This window comes from Histoplasma capsulatum, assembly GCF_000150115.1.
Source record: "Histoplasma capsulatum G186AR genomic scaffold supercont2.6, whole genome shotgun sequence".
NCBI lineage: Eukaryota > Fungi > Ascomycota > Eurotiomycetes > Onygenales > Ajellomycetaceae > Histoplasma > Histoplasma capsulatum.
Genome location: NW_025544806.1, coordinates 1,322,260 through 1,341,920, shown reverse-complemented (window position 1 = coordinate 1,341,920; position 19,661 = coordinate 1,322,260). Strand labels below are relative to the sequence as shown.

Sequence of the window (19,661 nt, the reverse complement as noted above, 5' to 3'; positions counted from 1 at the left end):
ATGCCACAAAGGAGCCATCTGAGGCCAGTTGAGATAGTTGGGAAAGAGAAGAAGAGAGAAAGAAAGGGAGAGAAAAGAAGTAAGAGTAAATAGTCACTAGGTAATGAGATCATCATCACTGATAGTATTTGTCACTATAGACTGCCGTAGATAGTTATTCACCTTCTAACATTCACTTCACCTTTTAGTGATGTCATTTGCTTCAATGAAACGAAATAGATGTGACAATGCCGACAATCAAACTCCAAGTAAACAACGACCACTGAGTGAGCTTGATATGAATGCAAATGTTGTGTTTAAAACGGCATCTCAGTTTGGTCGTATTCAAAATCGCTTCGAGGAAGAGATAACTTTTCTATCGATGACAGCTGCAGGTGACTAGTTATATAGATAATGATAAAACTTCTGTTAATTTCTGTCAACTTTTGACAACTTCTGAGTGAATCAGATTCTATACTTCCATCCAACAGTGAATGAGAAAGCCTTCATTGTTAGGGCTAGATGTGTTATTCACTTATATCACCCACTATAACTTCAACTTTGTCTCTTTTTTTTCCCTTTACTTCTCTAACCTTCACAACAGTATTGCAGAGATCATATACCCCATCAATCATTATAAAATCATCAAACCAGAGTAGTCAGTTATATTATTTCTGATGATAAATGAGAAATGATATGAACACTAACCTGTTAATATAGAGCAGATCCCTTAAAACTATCCAAAATGTCTCAAAACAATACCATCGAGACCGAATTCCTCGCCATGAAGGCCCACTTCCAGAAACTTTACGCAGAAACCCATGCCGACATCTGTGCTGGTTGTTTCCGTCTTGGGGAGTATGGTCCTGTTCGTAAATGCGTGGTCTCGGCAGGTCGTCTAAGCTGCGACACCTGCCATTTTCGCGGACTCAAATGTTTTGCTGTATGTATACAACGTATTTCATAATTTGAATGATATATGCTAACAATGAAGCAATAGATTCCTCCAGAAGGATATAGCCTTGTCGATTTCTATCTTCGTCGAGTTGCAGAGGTCATGTGCCGCAAGGAGACAGGTGGAGTTGATTACTTCAGAGTCATGAAGGAATTTAAGGATATGTTGGAGGCACTGGACAGAAGTATCGCATTTCAGAAGACCATTAAGATGAAGCCTTTTGTTGCTGGTGGACCAGAGACAATTGTCAGACGTGATACGGGTATTCGCCTGTTTGGTGCGCAACGTTTTTTCGAGCAGATGCTGCTCCCTGGTTTTCCACTTCGTGCAGCTCGAGTCCCTGATAGCGAAGCGGATACAGTTGTGATCGACGACTAAGATGTTCAAAGGATGGATAATAGTCATTGTCCACCATTGTGATATGAGTTGTTTCTCTTTCTTTCTTTCTTTCTTTTGTTTTAATTGAGATTCAACTAATAAAGGAAACTGTCTTTGATCTTTTCATACCTTTAAATTGGCCCTCACCATGTGTAGAAACTCGTAAAAATTGCTAAATCTTCTGTAGATTTTAGCGAATTTTTATAAAGTTCTGCTGCTATCTGCAATATCTCATATATGTCTGTGGATTCCTTCACTGTTCTGCAAAGTCTTGTGGATTTCTGCAAAGTTCTGTCAACTTGATATATTTCGAACCAACGAGCAAACTGTATGAGTACAGAATCGATTCAATGGAGCAAAGCCCCTTTCTACGTGATCCGCTATTCCCGCTCGCACGCTCACCCTTAGTCCCAATCGTACCATTGATCCACCATCGGCTCGGCTCCTTGGTGTCCATCGAGCCATTGCAAAGATTATGAAACTGAGCGGCGCAGGCGGATATATAGACACGATTCTCCGAGTTATCTCAGCAAGCTCAGCCGCTTCGCAGGATGATTGCTGTTTTAACACCAAATTTAATATCACTCCTTAAACAAACTAATCTTGAATAGGTAATGAACTAACCCAAATAGATTGTTAGATCCCGTGATGTGCAATTATCCTGGTAAGCGTCTGAGAAAAAACGGTTCCACTTTGTTAGCAACACGGGAACGATTTGCTCTATACCATATGTATGAATCCTCAGAATCCCTTTTAAGCCTGAGGAGAACCACGCATTGGAACAAAAATTGATGGTCATTACAAAACTCCGAGGTCTGGCCTTTGCCACAAGGCACAAAATATTTTTGAAGGAACTTTAATTAGCTCGCAGCGCCCACAAGAGTCATAGCTATCTCCTCTATTATCTATCATGAAGCACATCAAAAAAACCCTCTAATCAGCTCTAAAAAGAAACCTGGCAGACCTTCTAAGCTCTCTGCTCGTGATAAACGCCTTTTAATACACACTGTGAGTCAAAATCCATTTGATACTCTCATCTCATTTCAATCACTGTCAAAGTCTGTCCACATATTTCAAGAAGAATGACTGAAATACTTTCAGGCCTCGTCCAAAACCCTTTCTAAAGCCCCTACACAAACAAACTCGGCGAAAATTATGTTATAATCATGAGAATGGGCATCTAGAAGATTGGGCCTGTGCAAGCTTCTCAGATGAGTCCAATTTTGAGGTTGGCTTGAATGTATCAAGCATATTTGTACGCCATCCATGTCAATATCTCCTGCCTACATTCAAATCTGGCCGTGTGACAGTAGGGGTGTGGGCTGCTATAGGCTGGGATTTCAAATCAGAGCTGGTTTTCCTTCCACCTGGAGTCCGGATGAATTCCTCACACTATACCAGCATTCTATCTGAATTTGGCTATCCCCATTACGAGAGAAGCTCTGAGAAACATGGAATTGCATATTGGATAGATGCTGGTGCGCCTTATCATACCTCTAAGGCAGTAAAAGAGTGGACAAAGAATGTGTGGATGAATTGTGAAGAATGGCCTGCACAATTCCCTGATTTAAATCCAATTGAGAATCTCTGGATGACTATGAAGCGCCGTGTGTCAAAGATAAGACATAAGATACACTCTACAGAGCAGATGAAGGATGAATTACAGAAGATATGGGATTCTATTACACAGGAGGAGATACAGAGTCTTATGAGGTCAATGCCGCGGCGAATGAAGGCAGTAATTGCTGCCAAGGGAGGTGCAACTAAATATTAAAGAAGATATCATGTATAATTAACTCTCTATGTTCTATTCTATATAATCCTCTACTGTCAGGGCTATATCTAATATATTGGCTGAGATATTTGAAATAATAGTGTGTTGCAATATTCTTGGTTGATGCAAAAAAGCGCAAGTGTACATATAATTATCTCCCCCCACTGTAATCTGTACAGATCTGTACATCAAGTGGCATCAACATCGATTTAGATTACCACTAATGCAGCCCAGCACATCAAAGGCGCCTGGGGATGAATGCCCCCTTCTTCGATTGTTGTGTTTCATCCACCCAACCTCCTGCCATTCTGCAAGCTCAAATTTGCCAGTCAAATCCCCGCGAAACAAAGCTCCTTAATACCAAAGGCGAACATCAAAAGGTTAGAAAACTGTACAACAACCTTCTTATGTTAATAAATTGGTCTGACATGTTAGGTACAAGACACGATGTCCGAGTGTTATCCACAGCAAAACTCGCCCAGCACTTCATGCGGAGCCGACGAGCTAGTCTACACCACTCTCGAGGAGCTGCTGCAAAGAAATCCTCAAACGAGAATGAGCGACCTGCCTACTGGTACTCGAGTTCTTGTTAACACCCAATATTGGGTTACAGTTGGCAAAGAACAGGTCTAGTTGAGGTAGTCCCCATTGTCAACAACCTCTAGTTGAGGTGATAACTGTTGTTATATTCTCTGATTGAGAATAAGCTCCTAGTTGGAGCAGTACGATCAAATTCTTTATAATGTGGTCCGAGTCTTATTCTCCTTCTCTTCTTTGAGAAGCCAGAAGCTATCAAACAGCTGAAGCGCTTGATCACTAATTCTTGCACTGTCTTCCTCCCTATACAATGTTCATCGATATACGAGACCCAATGTGCATCGAAAACCCTTACGGTGCCAGGTCACCCCCAGGCCCAGATACCATCACTACATGATACACCACAATGACGCGCTCATGTTGTTGTCGCGTTGTCTTGTGGATTGTGTTCTTCTAGTCTCATCAAGGCTGTATATTCAAGGCCAAGATTCGACAGCCTCTTAAGCTTTCCGCATTTTACTCAACCCTTCAACCTCTCGAGCTTCTGTGTTGACTTTGAACAGTTGCAATCTTCCTCATTGCCTCCTGCAAATTTTCCGCCGTATCTGCTGCTATTCTCTTTGTCTTCGTGGAGAAGTCGCCTCAATCCCTCTCCAAGTTAGATATGGATAGCGTTGAGGAATACCCATCTTTCCTAGATTTTGGAAGAATAAAATCCCAAGACATAAGTGGACAGATCAGCAATGAGTGGTGTTGTGTGTTCTTAGACAATTTTATGTTCTTAAAAAGAAGGATGAAGCCGAAATCTTTAATCACATATTTGAACCCAAAATTGAGGATTTCGAAAATGGCCTCCCTGCAACAATGTCATCACATGATGTTTAAAAGTCATCCCATTTGGGTATCTGTGAACTTGACATCTCTTTCCGATGAATACAAGGAATTGGCCTAACAGAGCTGGGCATATATCTACGTCAACGATCCTTCGATGATGGTCAGGTTAATCTAAATTACTCTTTCTTTCATTCTACCAGCAAACGTCAATCCCCACGTATCACTTGAAGAACCTGAACCGGTTACTGCACGGGGCTAGGATACAGACACTACAGGTTTTATATTGCTTCTTTAACTCGCAAAGTATTGGGATTAATACCCCCAAATATTTCGCCTGTGGACTGGTGAATACTCTGCACCCCTCTTACACTGAGGTATTGATGACCTATATGGAAAGAAATTTCTGTATTATATTGTCTATACAACTCCGAAGTCACCGGTGCTTAACGATTCTTGATATTGCAGAGACGCGCCCCGACATTGGCTCTCCAAATTGAGAATAACCAATACCATGCCACACTACCCACCATAAATAACTAATGACCCCGATGCCGGTGCCTATAACGAATACTGTACCATATCGACGCCAATGATAGATACATAACCCCGCGAGAAATGGCACACCGTTATTATCTATATTCGGTGGGAGAGAGGACTATTCACCCTTCGTGGAGCAGCGGTTGTGCTTAGTCTGTGATACAGGAGAGAGTCCTGCCCATATGTATGTACACTGCTAAATCCAGAATCCCTTTTCCTCATTGTAATTCATACTCTATCAATTCTGATGTTTTCATCTTCTGTTATCTTGCTGATGCACAGTATGGTCGCGACACCAACATTCATTCAGATATCGTTCAGAATGGTTGTTTGCCTGAACTCTCTGCGATGCTCTGCCTTGATTCATCAGAGCGATCTAGTTCTCAGAAAAGATCAAATGCTCTGTTCAGTGATTCTTGCCTGATTCATCTATTTCTGAGCCAGGGAATGTGAATGCTTTATTTCACCAGCAAACCATACTTGTATATAGAATGCTGATGAAAAGAATTTAGGGGTCTCAATAGTTGATGCCTCAAAACTGGATCAAAATGGGATATTTTCCATGGAAAATGTTCTGAGAAAAGACCCCCTGTCTTCTGATATCACCCGGGTATTCCGAATGGTCAGAATGGCTTATTTGGAAAGAAATTTCTGAATGATGCATTGCCGAGTCGGAACTTCTTGCTATTGCTGAGATGCACCACGAATACAACCACAAGCCACTCCATCGAATGCTCAAGAATAGTTCTACAAGGCTTGATAAAGCTGCTGATGAGACTGTTGGTAAATTCCTCAGAAGCATCAGCCTGCCTGTTGAATATACTGAACAAGTTGCAATGAAAATTGCCTATGGCTGGTTTCTCCCGTACAGCTAGATATGCGATCATGGTTCGCGGAGCTAGTGGAGACGACGTATCGGTGCGAATCAGTGGAAATTGACATGGACTATGGGGAATGAGACCGCGATATACACGTTCGAATTGGACCGGGAACGAATTAATCGGATGATGGGATGGAAGGGATGATTTTGTGTATCTATGAAGGAATTGATCGAGTATAATGGAAGATATATGGGGGAGCCGAAGGGAATTTGCTTTGTCCTAGCTTGCAAAGCGGAATCAGCTGCTAGAACCGGATGAGCAGTGGTTGAAAAGGAGACCATCGCATAGGTTAAGTTTGAAAGGTTTCATATGGAATTTGACTAATTGGTATATAACCCTGCTCCATAAGGGAGAAATCAAAACAAAAAGAAATACACAATTTCGATGTTAAATCTATAGAATTCTATTAGCGTGGAGAACTCTTCTGTGATCGATATCATCTCTGCCGCCATCGCCATCGCCATCGCCATCGCCATCGCCATCTCCATCACCATCTCCGCCGCCATTGCCATCTGCCACCACCTATTGTTTTTCAAATCAGCTTGGATCAATGGCCCCGCCAAGGGAACAGTGCACACTCAGCAAGGCTTTTTGTGTTTTCTCGAAAGGCTCTTAGTGATATAAACAGACAAATTCAATGCCAACAACCTGTGGCTTATCACTCTGGCGGAAGGTTGTGGCGGGGATAATTATATATGTAGCCTCCTGCCCTAACTAATAGATAGCCTCCAACAAGCTGAATATGTATCTTTCCACCACTTGACTTAATATATTTAACGGGTACAGTGGTTTATTTGAGCTACTTTTCCAATTTTCTACATATTTTGTAACCAAAGCTGTTAAATGACAACTAATGTCATCTGACAAGAGAGCATGTTTGGGAATCCAAGTCGATGAACTTCCTTCATTGTTGGTGGAAACAGCCTTTGGGCTTGGAGTTAAACATGGATCTGAGTTCCTGATATTATGGAACACAAAAGATGTGATAGTGGATACTGCGCTCCATAAGGTTGGGAGTTAGTCCATGTGGAGTGAGTCAAAGTTCAGTACGAACGCGCGCCTAGACATCGCCGAGTGTTCCATAAATTTCAAGACCACGTGGCTTTTTCCGCAATTAGATCGCAAAAACAGTTTTCCCGGAAACACTACAATACTGAGATATGCGCCGGGGGAAGCCAAGGCTTGTGTTGGTTAGCGAACTTGAAGGACGGTCCTTGGGTGGGGCTCAGAAATATGATTGGTGGAAGTTTGATTTGATCGTACAAGGTGACTTATCATGTGCCAGACCAAAAACATCCAGTGTACATGATGTGCTTAAAAGGTAGAGCATGCCTATAGACACGTCCAATTTCCTATGATGGTGTCGTCGACAATCTTGGCCAACTTCAAGAAGCAACTTCAAAGTTTCTTTCTGTCTTACTGGGAAAGATACAATTGCGGCCTCCGACCTTGTTAATATGTGTACGCGCTTTCAACTTCAATTACGACTACGTGCGTCTTGCTCCTGTCGTCGGTGTCGCCAAGTGCTTGCGTGGGTGGGAGCGGGCCTTTGGTCTCCTTCCCCAGCTCGGCCCGCCCTCGAGGACACCACAGTACATCCAGACGGCTTCGACCCCAGTGTCCCAACGCCGCAGCTCCTCTTTGATGAACGGGTGTAATGGGGCGACAGGATGATGGGTGGATGACGAGTGCAAGGAAAGAAACTATCGTCTATTGAGTTCAAAATACTCCTTTTCTGCCATTCTCCGTCTGCCAGCATCTGGAATTTTTAATTTTCCGGGATGCATTATTTCTTATTGGCTCCAGCAAGGATGAGTAATCAATCATTTTCTTTGATCTAGTAAAATTATCGTGGTAAAAGGCAAGGGATCGTGCAAGGAGGGCAACTCTAACACAATTGAAATTGGAATAAAGCAAAGAAGTAAAACGGAGCTTTTCATACATCCATCGTATTCACACAAGAATTAGGGAAAATTGGTATAGGGACAATTATTGTAACTACAAACTGTTGCCTTCTAAGTAGCAAAATTTGCATGGTGTATGAGAAAGATCACTAAATAACTTAGTTCCTGAGCAGGTAATAGTGGACAGAGGGCGGAAGTTCGGTGGTTGGGATCGGATTAGGGTGGTTGAGTCTTGGGGATATGTATGTAGTGGTAGTTTGGAGCAGGTGCCTTGTTGATTGATCAAGAATATGTTGACTTGCATTTCCGCTTGTCTGGCCAATCAACTTCGGGGTGGAAAAGCCGCATATGCTTTGCAAAGCTATCATTGCGAAAAAAGGTCTTTTCCTTTGTACCGCATCTTTTGCTTGCAAGGGTTGTGGATTTCATCTTCATGCCTTCTAAGAGAGTGAGGATTGGAAAGGATGGAGTTGCAAGGCTCACCCGTAGAAGAATTGATGCGTTCGCAGTGGTAGGACCCTGCCTGGAACTTCGTTGCCAGAGGGTCTGTTGACTTGTGACATTGAAGCCAGTTAGGGAAGTCGCGATGGTAGATGTCCTTAGGGTTGTCTTATTGTTAACATCAGCAACAGAAAGAATCAATAGAAGGGAAAGTATAATGCGCACGATTCAACTGATGCCATCTCAGATAGTCCAGCTGTTGATAGCTTTTCTTGCATCCATCATACCCACACACGAATGATCGTTCAGTGAATTTCAGCCTGCATGTTGGGCATATATGAATGAATTCACGAATTAGTTCCTCGGGAACCCTGTTAATTCTGAAGTTAGTCAAGATTGTCTTTTCAAAATATTCTCAGACAGCAATGAATATACTCACCAAGAATACAATTCATTAGCTTCTGCTGAAGTTTTTTTCTGGTCTCCATGTTCACATTTCTGATGTGCTGTTGTCAAAATTTTAAAGAGCTTCTCTTCAGTTGCAATGGGTTTCCCTTCCCGGAAGACCGAAAGCTGACCATTGATCCGCCCTAATGTGAACATCTTTTTGGACCAACCTCTTCAAAACACTTAAGTCAGCCTCTAAATGACTATTCAGAAGGTTGAAACATGCATACTGAAACTCAACTGGTTCTGTAGTGTCACCAAGAAGCGTCTTTCCAATCTTCCCAGCCATGCTCCAGGATATTGTAGCTTTATCCCTAAATTCATCAGGCAAATGTTTGATATAACTAATAAACATGTCAGTAGCCTCTCTCGGTGTTGAATTGATATAGATACCTTGCCATGCGCTTGTCAAACTCAATGACATTTGGGAATCCTTCCAAAGCCGGTACTGGTGGTTCAGATAGTACTGGACTGCACGTTGGGCATATTTTTATGTATTGTTGAACTAGCATCTCAGGGATTCTGTTAATTCTGCAGTTAGTTCATTTGATATTTCTAAGGGGGGATTTGAGTCTGTAGCATGGGTGTACTTGGAATATGTCATTCTAGCTTGTGCTAAAGTCTTTCTCTGGCTTCCGTGTTGGCATTGCTGATGTGCTTCTGTCAGAATTTCAAACAGCTTCTCTTTGATTACAATGAGTTTTAGAGTTTCTTTGCGGTAGATCAATGTTTTGTTCTAGATGAACATCAGTCTGAGAGCACATTATTCCATACAGCTTTTCAAAACATACCTTGGGTATCTGGTTATTGCTGAGCGTGAACGATTTTTTCACCCAGCGCCTTCACATATATCAGCGCCAGATTTGAAATGACTATATATTACTTCTCAATCTAAAAAGAACTGAAATTTCAACAATCATACCGAAAATTTGCTGATTTTATGGATGTGTCTTCGGGGTTAAGAAGTACCATTCTTATCCGTTCAGCATCGTTCGAGGTTATTAAGGTCTTTACTGAACTTAAAGTATAACTAATAACCTGTCAGTGATCTTTTCAGGGATGAATAGATGTAGTGATTATTACCTCTTCATGAGCTGATCAAACTTCTCAACATCTGGAAATCCTTCAAGGGCTGGTGTAACTGAATCAGATGCCATTGAGTTCCCACTGTATGATATCTGCTCTTCAACCTCATCCTCATGGGTACACTCCTCAGTATCGACGATATCTTCAACCTGGTCCGAATATCGATATTGAGGAACGTGGGGTTTAAAAGCAAGTGGAGAAGAGGCAAGCAATTGCCTCGTCGATTGATTGGAGAACATGCTGGCTCGCTGGCTCGCCTTGATATGACAAGATGTGACTTGTGAAGGTTCTGAGAAAGAACAGACAGTGAAGTATACAAAAATACAGATCAAGGCAGGGTCACTCCTATCCCTTTATGCTTGCGGATAACCAGCCAAACCAGGAAATGATGAAAAATGAGCAGAAATCACAGGCTGCCAAGCGGAGTAGCCATTTTTGACAGCCCACCTCTTGATTGGCGCGCCGGTGCCAAAATCGCGCATGCATGTAACAAGGCGCGGAACAAGGCAAATGGTTCATATGGCCCTTCCCCTTGCATAAGGACAAGCCTTGGATGGCTAGCCTGTGTTTGCTCAAGGCAATGGGCTAGTGGTGATTGTCAAAATGAGCGAAAACCACTAGACTTGATACTCGCCGCAGGGGCCATCCCCTGTCGGGATATGGACCCCAAGCTACCAGTTGCAATGGGAGCCATCCTCTGATTCCAGCAGTGTATCGTTCCCCGGGTCGATGTAAGGCGCAAACAAGGCAATGAGCGAGTGGACAAGATGCATCAATCAGGAAAACACGGCCGCCAGAGATTGCAATCTCCATCACCTCAGTCTGAAGATCCAGGGAAGGCAAGCATGCGCTGGTGATGTCCTGGGCTGCTGGATGATGGGGCTTCGGATTTCCGTTGGCAAAATATTAGACCAGCCGAGAAAGTGATAAAATACATTAGCCAACACCAAACACCACAGCCACATCAGCAATACCCCAATCCAAGGAATCTAAGGAGAGAAAACCATTCCAAATCTCATCAGATAATGCACGACTTAAGCGCCCTCGACTGGTATAACCTTGTCATTATTTTAAGCTCAAGGTACGCTTAGCCATTGTGTAACCACTAGCTTTATAAGTCAGGAGGATAGTTCAGAGTTCGCGCCCCAAGAACAGACCATATGCAGTAAAGCAGTTATTGGGGCCTGTACAAGCCATCACTTGCCATGGGAGCCCTTAATTCCGGCTGTGTAGAGAATTTGGCATCACTAGGGTTTTCATCAACATCCGGGATTTCTAATTTTCCGGGATGTACTATTTCTTATTGGCGCAAGCAAGGATAATTCTATTTTTGGGTAACCAATCATTTTCCTTTGATTTAACAACATTATCAACCAGCAAACGACGCATGTACTGTACAACAGAAAATCACACAGAGCTCTGCACCAGAGAGAAGTAAATACAGATTGTCAATATATTTCAAAACCATTCTGAAACTTCCACCTCAAACTCTGCAAAGGAAGGGAGCTGAATGAAAGGAGATGATATTTGAGATGTGCCTCTCTGTTTTCCTGAGCTGCGATCACAGTCTGAATAAGGACATATCCACTCCTTCTCTTTTTGATGAATCTCTTCTACATGACGGCGCATGTTATGTTTCCGGGTAAACAATTGATTGCAACCGGGGATTGTGCACTTGTATGGGTGGTCATGTTTATCCATGTGTTTGCTGTTCATGTACTTAACACATAGCTCAAGAAATGGGAACCATATTCAAAAAAGGGGCTGCATACCTCCACTCACTGTGTCTCTTAAAGTATGGGATATGATTGTGGCAATCTGGGTGATCACAGTATATCTGGCTGGCACTTTTGGGCAGCTCCCTTGTTCACCTTGCAGCCAGTTGCAGTTCAGAATCATCAACCATGACTGATGGCACCTCCTGAGTTATTTTGATTTCTCTGGGCATCTGTCATTCTGGAATTTTCACTTCTTCAAGGACTTGGATATAACAACTCTTGTTCAATTCTGTTTTGTCTTTGCTCTTTGTGGCTGAGGAAATATTTTGACCAACTGGGCAGCCAACCACACTGCGACTTTTGCAACCATCCAGAGAGTTACCCAGAAGGCAACACCAAACAAGATAAAGAGAAGAGTAAAAACTAGAAACCAGCTAAAAACTCTTTTGGAACGGGGGCCAAGGAGATGATTGAGATTGGGATTTTGTGATCCCACGCCGGCTCATTTCCAACCTGTGTAGAGAATAAGAGGATGGGAGAAGGGTGGGTGCAAGGCCTCTCTTTATGGAATCTAGTGAGAGACACGACAAGGTCCAGAGTGCAAGCCAGCCTTACCTTGACTGCTTCCTGCCCGGGGAACTTGGATTGAGCCCCTGGAATTTGTTAGCATGGAACAAATGGTTCGGATCTTTGCTTCGCCCAACCCAGCTGGGGATCAATTTGTGCATGGCCATCCATACCCAATAAGCCACGAAGGTACAGGAGGGCTGACGGCATTTGTTTATGTACTGTTTGGCACCATTCATTTACATTCCCCAGTAGCATTTCCAACAAGCAACGACCTAATCGCTCTGGGTGTGTTGCTTGGAGATTTGAGATCACTTTGGATGAGTTTGAGATTTTATGGATAAAACGCATTAATATGCACTAAAACAGGTCCTCCTCCAGGTTTTCCAAGTCTGCCTCCAGTTGCTCCTTGCTTTCTTCACAAACAGCTTCTAAATCACGCATCTGTTCCTGAAGGTACTGTACCCCTCGACGAAGCTTAGCATCTTGCAATTGACGACATAATGAGCATGTGTACATGATCTGCTGTATATGTCCGTAATCTTCCCAGAAAGCGGCTATATGCCATCTGAACCCAACCGATTCCCCTGTTTCTATGCCTATACTCAAAGCGCACGTCGTAAAACCGGCCAGCTTTTCAAACAACAAAAAAAGCTTGTGGAATTCAATTGAAAATTCTTGAAGATATTTTTGTATGTCACCAGTTGTCTTGGCGTTGTTAAGGTGCCGAAGAGGTTCCTCCAGGGTGCCAATATTTTCTTCAATATCCTGTCTCATTTGGAGTAACGCGCTATAGAGATCATCCAGGTTGGCAATATTTTGATCAATATCCCGTCTCTCTTGAGCAACAATATCGAGAGATTCCTGAATAAGATAAGCATTAAGAAACGACAAACTTACGGAAGTGCTCAACTTACCATGATGGAAAGACAACTTGAAGCTGATTATATGCTCTTTATGGAAGTCTTGATCGACTTCGTGGTCCTGAGGCTCCCGTGGATAACGATTTGTATTTTGCTACATGAGTGGGGACGAACATGGCTATTCTTATAGCTGCTCAGAGCCTCACAATTAATGACTAATTAAAAGATGCAAATGAGATAAGTGATGCTGCTCATCTGCTCTTCCTCGGCCGTTCTACTACAGAGAGGTCGGGTAGCTACTGTATCTCCGTCTGAGTGAGGCACAATTAGCGTCATTTTCCTCGGCGCCTTTTTAGTCAATCACAAGTGTCCCTGTTCAGGATCCATGTGCAGTATTGGCACAAACGCCTCATTGAGACATTCTGTGTAATCTAAACTGTCGGAAAAATTGTTGATCTGAGAGCCCCCGAAAATACTCAGCAAGTTAAATTAAGTTTCTACAACACTAATGGAAGCATGCTGGGTAATACTCATGCCCACATACGCATCCGATGTTGGAGGAAATTTTTAGCAGCTCACCCATTGATTCCTTGTATATAGTTTTTCCGCGTCAGCAATGAGGCGCTTGTGTCAAAACTGTGCATGGATCCTGGCAGAGGCACTTGGACATGGTGCTAAAAATGTTCATTGTGAAAAACCATCATTAAGAGTGTGTATGCTAACTGTAGATGAATGAGTGAAGAATTAGAAGATTGGATGGTGCTACGGCTATCTGAGAACAACATTATCCTTCTGCAGTGGTAAAACACATTAACCAACACCAAACATCACAGCCACATCAGCAATACCCAAATTCAAGGAGTTAACACCATTCCAAATCTCATCAGGCACTTTGAAATAGGGATGATTTGTAAGGAACAATGTTACAGTTAGATTGTCATCCATGGAGAAGCTCAAAACAGTGCTCCGTTGCCAGAGATCTCCTGGCAAGTTCTGACGCTCGTGGAACACCTGCCGTTGAAGTAGAAGTGATGCACGACTTATGCGACCTCGACCGGTATATAACAGAGGTGTTGACAGCAGCCCTCTCAATCGTGTGGAGAGGAATTGGATGGTATCATCCAATCTCTTCACAGACAATTGCTGCCCTGCGTGTTGTCGAAGAATTTTTACCAGACAAAGCGCGTATGGTAATGCCAGAGGTCCATCAAATCTATTCTCAGAGAATGTGCGAAGGATACACTGTAGATGAAAAATATGAGCCTTCAGATACTCCAGCCGCTCTTGAAGTACAGGCTCTGAAATGAAAACAATGAAAGCCAAGGGTGCATTTTCATCGCCGCGACAAATCTATTTAGAATTAGCATGGCAATGTCAATCCCATTTGTATTTCATACATCACCACGGATATCAAGATAGTCTGAGTAACAATCAGCATTGCTAATCAAGTACGGACCATCGCTGGAGGAATGGGACTGGAGATCGCGAGCCTCATCATTGACAGCGGTGGGATTAGTTTCAATATCCTTTTCTGTTAGCCGCACTCTCCTAAGTAGATGAAGAATAGCAGACTCACCATAGTAAGAAAATCTGATGAAGTGTGGATCCACTTTGCAAATCCATAGAATGTTGGCAAGGGGAAGTTGAATCCTTATATGGCAATGGATGTGGGCTGGAGACACCGGTTTTGATTGGAGCCGCCTGGCTGGGGTCAATGAATCTGTAGAGTGTTTCACTCTGGGCACCATTGCAGTGAAAGCTCTTTTTTAAGCAGTTGCAGCAGGTAGGTGCTGCTTCATCACATCTGACATGCTTTGCAGATTGAACAACCAGTGAAATTTCTAGAATGCCACCTTTGCTGATATTTGCATGGCCCTCGATTATCTATCTTTTCTCATTTTGGAGGGTTATGTAAACCTCCCCCCCTCCCAGCTGCTCTTGGTGAACAGGAAGCACAAAGGGTGATGTTGCTATAATTAGCTGTGTGTTTTTCTGTCAGCAGATGAACTTAACCCATTGCAATATATATTCTCTACATCTTGAAATACCAACAACATTATTCTTCTACAGTAGAGCGGCCGAGAAAGTTGTAAGGAGCAGATGAGCAGTTCAATAAATACATTCTACATCTTGAAATGTTATATGTCATCTGACTTGAAAGTTGATAGGGTCAAATTTAAAACTATCGGAGAAATTGTTGATCCGAGAGCCCCTGAAATGTAAGTCTAAATTCCCCACAGCACAATTGCGCTCCCATCTTACAAATCTCGAATCTCCCCCACAGCTTCGCCTGTCGCGTCGGGCTCATTCTGAGTAACGGAAGCATATTCCACAATACTTATGCCCACATACGCATCCATTGACCGCTGAGCCAGTTCCTTCGCAGTAGCAGCACTTGATGGCTCGATTAACCCAGGTCTTCCGTTTTTGTTGTGTCTTTCTCCAGTTTCCCCTTCAGTTCAGTGTAAGGCAACATATAGAGCACTTCTGGATCCCCATCACTATCAATAGCTTGGCTAAGACGGATCGCCGGGACTGAGCTTTTTTGGAGATTTGTTTGAGCATCATGACGGCTATTCGCTTGGTTCGGTTCGTGTGATGGGTCAACTGATCTTTTTTCCCTACGCAGTCTCCTTTCGTGCAAACACTCCGGACACGATGCATGGCCACATTGTCGACATTCCCCCCCACTGCTAACATCCTCCTCACATCTGCAGCAGTAGAGTCTCAGACGTTGGCGAACTGTTTTTTGAACATATCCTTCCTTGGTTTGGCTTTTTCCCCGTATTTTGTTCAATAGATCATGTGCCATGATTTGGTTGTCATCTTGATCCTGAGATCTGTTGGTTCTTTTGTTGGGCTCTGCATTTTTTCGCATCGCATCAGTGCTTGCTCTTTTCCGTACTTGCTGGCCCGAGGTCAAATCTTTGTCCATCTCTGAAAAAGCGTTAGCTACACAATGAAAAGAACATCCTAAGAAGATCAATACCTCTCAAACCCAGAATTACTTTGCTTGCTGCTGTGTCTAAACTGTTTGTGTACTCAATTGTACCTTCACCAGACCATGAAGTGAAGAATATCATATAAGGTCTGGAGATATTTGTGCTCAAGCCTTTAGCTTTAATATCCTTATTCTGAAGCTATAAGACTAGAGTAAGAAGCATCCAGCCGCATGACAAGCTTCCCAGCAAAGAAGACAAGGCGGGAGCAGAAATGAAACCTGGAAGTTAGGTCAATTGATATTGTTATGGTATTAAATAGCTAAAACCATTCAATGTTCAAGCAATTAGAAGCAAGTAAATTTAGAAGAGCATGGGACCTTACTACACGACTAGAGGCAGCCACATTCCAATGCAATCACAGGAAAAATCGGATGTGTTGTCTGGGAAGCTATGTAGCAGCACAATGTAGAGTCATAGACAAGGGCCGCAGGGTAAAAAAAAGCAAAATAAAAAAGAATTAAAAAAATCAGGGCTGGAACAATTGAAGCGCAGCTTTCCCATCGCTACGAGCAGTCAATTCATTGTATCTCAGCTTCCGCGAATAGTTCCCCTCGCGTCCCTCGCATCGTACAGTAAATATCCCCGTGCTCAAGATTGGCAGATCTGGATAGTAAATTGAGATCACTGCTTTAATTTTCTAGAAATTACTGTTAGACCATCACAGCAGAAACAGGAGAGGGTGATGTACCAGATGTGCTGTTTCAGGGCGAGCTGTTCCAATCTCGTCTAGTTGTGTATAGTCCTCGGTCATTGATGTTGCCCCGGTGCCAAACCCCACTACAGTCTTTATCATCGCCATGGCCCTATCACGGCTTGGAGTGAAAGGGAAGCGAGCAGAACGATTTTCTTGGTGGGGTCTGAGCTGGTCTAGATTGGATGTGTCCTCTGGGTTTGGTAACAGCACTGTGTTCCCCGGCTCGCCAGACAGGGTGGAAATATTTCGAGCCAGATAGGCACCAATAGTGATAATCAACATTGCCTGGATCCATATCAGCACACGTTGAAGCGACATCCATGGTTTCACTGAACTTACTTCAATCCAGAGGGGCCAGTCGTGGACGAGTCCACCTGCAGCAAAGCCTGCTGTTATGATAACAAGAAGTGTATGGATTGCAACTTCACAGATAATAGACCCCTGAGATGATATACTGCGAATTCCGCACCAAAAAAGCAGACCGGCAATTGCGAGGACCATGTAGTCGATAGATACAGCTACAGCTGTACCTTTTACCAATGCTTCATAGGCGACCGAGCTAACTCAATGAGCAAAGGCCTATCAAGACTAGGGGGAAGAGCACACCATAAGATCAACCCGAGCTTTACTGCAGGGGACAGAAAACAATACCCTAAAAATAATCGATGCAGGAGGGCGTCCGTAAGTGGTCCGGCCTGGATTTTGCTCAGCCGAATCATCTAGACATCACGGTTAGCAGGGACCAAAGCAGGGGACTGGGAATAACACACCTCAAGGGCTAGCGGAAATGCTGTACATATTGCCAAGGGATAGTAAAATGCTGGCGTATCTGAAACAAGCATTTAGCATTTATCATCACCATCTCGGTAGAAGGGACTGCTCACCGCCGTGCCTTAGACCTGATAGACTAACACCAATGACAACGGCATTGACACAGATAAAGAGAACAAAGATTGATATCTCAGGCGAATGGTGAGGCTGGGGGCGGTGAACGGTAAGCAAGATGAGATGCACCGTACTTAGCACAATGAGCGCCGCCGACAGAAGCGCATATGAGATGTTAGGATACATTTTGTAAGAAAAGGCAGCCAAGTTGGTCCATTTTGAAATGATCCGGCGGAGAGATGTCTTGTGGTTTATAACTATCCGGCAGCGACTCTCTGTGCGCCTCGAATATAGCTTTTTCGATACAAGGGGTATGCTATCCTAACTTCAGCAAATGTTGGACGGAGCTGTCCAGAGCCTGTACAAATAGTTACACTATTGTTATTAATCTGTTGTGATCCCTTTGCATGAGTATGGCACGGACTCAAGCTGGACATGTATATCGCACTCGCCTTCCACGGATTGAGATATCCTTTCCCCGTGCCCTCGACACAACCTGGCGCCCCTGACTGCACTTTGCATACTCCTGGTTATTGGGCTTTGCTGTGGCAGCCATCATCCCGCATGTACTGCAATCGCCCAGGTGATGAGTACAAAAGCAGCATCGACCACGATGTGATATCTGTTAAAGCTGTCCTCAATGGGAAAAGGAAGTCCAAAAGGCTCATTTTCAGGCTCAATATCACTCTTGCTGGAGTCTACGCCATACGGTGCAGCTGCTGCTTTTGGGGAAAGTTCATCCCACAGTATGCAGCGTTGGCGAGGAGAAACCGAGTAGTGTTGGCTATGCTGTAGAGGTCAAAGCAACTATAATGCAACATCAGTAATCATTCTTTCAGAACAGAGGGTTGTCTTCTGTTGGGAATCCAAGGAGAAAGCAGCTATGCATCCAACTTGGCGGGTCATGGGAGTAGTGTGTGAGCCCAAATTTAGGAAAACAAAGACAACAATCTAAGACAACAACAACAACAATCTAGGTAAACAATATCCGAGTCCACCAGACCCGTCAGTGCTACCAAATTTACTCCACTAATGAAAAGAAATCCATGTGAGCATAATGCAAGTACATGCCAGATCATATTTCTCAGTTTGATGACTATCGTTTCGATCGACAGTCTGGACTGTACGAGGGTGGGAAATGGCCCGTCTATGGCACGTCAACTTCGGAGAGCCACAAAACAACGATGGCAGGCTATATTTTTCTCCTATAGCATGATGGGAAGCCCACACCAGTCCAGCATGAACTTGCACACCATGTTTAGTTCGCCGGAGCACCCTAGTTCCTTCCAAAGGACACAATGTCACTAGACGCTGCTCAAATTGCTTATCCAATTGTAGGCTGCGCCAGGCTTACATTGTAGGCCAATAGAATGAATGTGCATTAAGCTAGGATCAACGGGGTGAGACAATGCCAGCATCGCTTTTCTACCAGGTCACCATTGGCTGAGAAAAATCACGTGCATACGACGCTGAGCGTTGTATGCACGTGATATGATCAAGAGTGTCAAACGTCTGGCTGATTGCATCTCCCCTCTTTCTCAAGCACATTGCCCTTCCAATATATTTCTCAAAAAGATTGAGACTGAAAATATGGAGGCTCGCACTCTTTCGCAAGTATTACAGAAACTCTCTCCCTCGGTAGTTCTTGATTCAGAGGTAATTAACACATCCTAGATTAGACGTTATTTTCTGACCTGAGCATAGGATTCTAAACGGGATTTTCACCTTTTTTTTCTTAGAGGAGCTCCAGAGCAGTGTTGGAAGCTCATTCCAGCACAATACAGACCCTCGAATAATGCAAATTTCTCTCTCCCTCAGTTACCGTCTACTCAGGCTTCATCGCTGGATCAGCTCTCCTCACGATTACCTTCTCTTCGGCCTGTATTATCCAAAGAACCAGTGCTACATCCACCCAGTTCTTTGATCGCTTCCAACCCCTATCAACAGCTGGCGTACAGAGAGAATCTGTCATCATGTCCTACTAGTTCTTCCATTTCGGCCTCTTCCAGTCTCTATCACCAGCCAGCGGGTAGATGCCCGTTGCCGTGCCCCACCAGTTCTTCCAACCCTTCCAATCTAAGGGTTGGGAGGAGCCGGAATAATACCCTACCACCTTCAAACAGTTCACACGAGCCTCAAAGTCGTCCCCCCAAGAAAAGACGAAGAAACTTTGACACGG

The 19,661-nt window shown here is 43.6% G+C and overlaps 6 protein-coding genes across 6 annotated transcripts; 3 read left to right on the top strand and 3 right to left on the bottom strand.

Annotated features, from left to right (window-relative positions):
* Positions 1-1,960: 1,960 nt before the first annotated feature.
* HCBG_05162 (transposable element Tcb2 transposase) lies at positions 1,961-3,719 on the top strand (the record flags this gene model as incomplete). The annotated part of the gene is made up of 5 exons (XM_045432211.1): positions 1,961-1,976; positions 2,229-2,320; positions 2,439-3,069; positions 3,321-3,466; positions 3,522-3,719. The coding sequence occupies 5 exons, from the start codon at positions 1,961-1,963 to the stop codon at positions 3,717-3,719; spliced, it is 1,083 nt and encodes a 360-aa protein (XP_045287423.1).
* A 1,970-nt stretch (positions 3,720-5,689) lies between these two features.
* Positions 5,690-7,549, top strand: HCBG_05161 (uncharacterized protein; the record flags this gene model as incomplete). The annotated part of the gene is made up of 4 exons (XM_045432210.1): positions 5,690-5,859; positions 6,286-6,445; positions 6,865-6,921; positions 7,214-7,549. 4 exons carry the CDS (start codon positions 5,690-5,692, stop codon positions 7,547-7,549), a joined length of 723 nt encoding a protein of 240 aa, XP_045287422.1.
* A 512-nt stretch (positions 7,550-8,061) lies between these two features.
* On the bottom strand, positions 8,062-9,992 carry HCBG_05160 (uncharacterized protein; the record flags this gene model as incomplete). Its single annotated transcript, XM_045432209.1, has 8 exons — positions 8,062-8,377; positions 8,508-8,591; positions 8,898-9,011; positions 9,061-9,189; positions 9,258-9,403; positions 9,459-9,507; positions 9,590-9,697; positions 9,751-9,992. 8 exons carry the CDS (start codon positions 9,990-9,992, stop codon positions 8,062-8,064), a joined length of 1,188 nt encoding a protein of 395 aa, XP_045287421.1.
* A 2,317-nt stretch (positions 9,993-12,309) lies between these two features.
* HCBG_05159 (uncharacterized protein) lies at positions 12,310-12,815 on the bottom strand (the record flags this gene model as incomplete). Its single annotated transcript, XM_045432208.1, has 1 exon — positions 12,310-12,815. The coding sequence occupies one exon, from the start codon at positions 12,813-12,815 to the stop codon at positions 12,399-12,401; it is 417 nt and encodes a 138-aa protein (XP_045287420.1).
* An 896-nt stretch (positions 12,816-13,711) lies between these two features.
* Positions 13,712-15,261, bottom strand: HCBG_05158 (uncharacterized protein; the record flags this gene model as incomplete). The annotated part of the gene is made up of 4 exons (XM_045432207.1): positions 13,712-14,251; positions 14,299-14,449; positions 14,478-14,705; positions 15,164-15,261. The coding sequence occupies 4 exons, from the start codon at positions 15,259-15,261 to the stop codon at positions 13,712-13,714; spliced, it is 1,017 nt and encodes a 338-aa protein (XP_045287419.1).
* Positions 15,262-17,917: 2,656 nt separating this feature from the next.
* HCBG_05157 (uncharacterized protein) lies at positions 17,918-18,277 on the top strand (the record flags this gene model as incomplete). The annotated part of the gene is made up of 1 exon (XM_045432206.1): positions 17,918-18,277. The coding sequence occupies one exon, from the start codon at positions 17,918-17,920 to the stop codon at positions 18,275-18,277; it is 360 nt and encodes a 119-aa protein (XP_045287418.1).
* Positions 18,278-19,661: the final 1,384 nt, after the last annotated feature.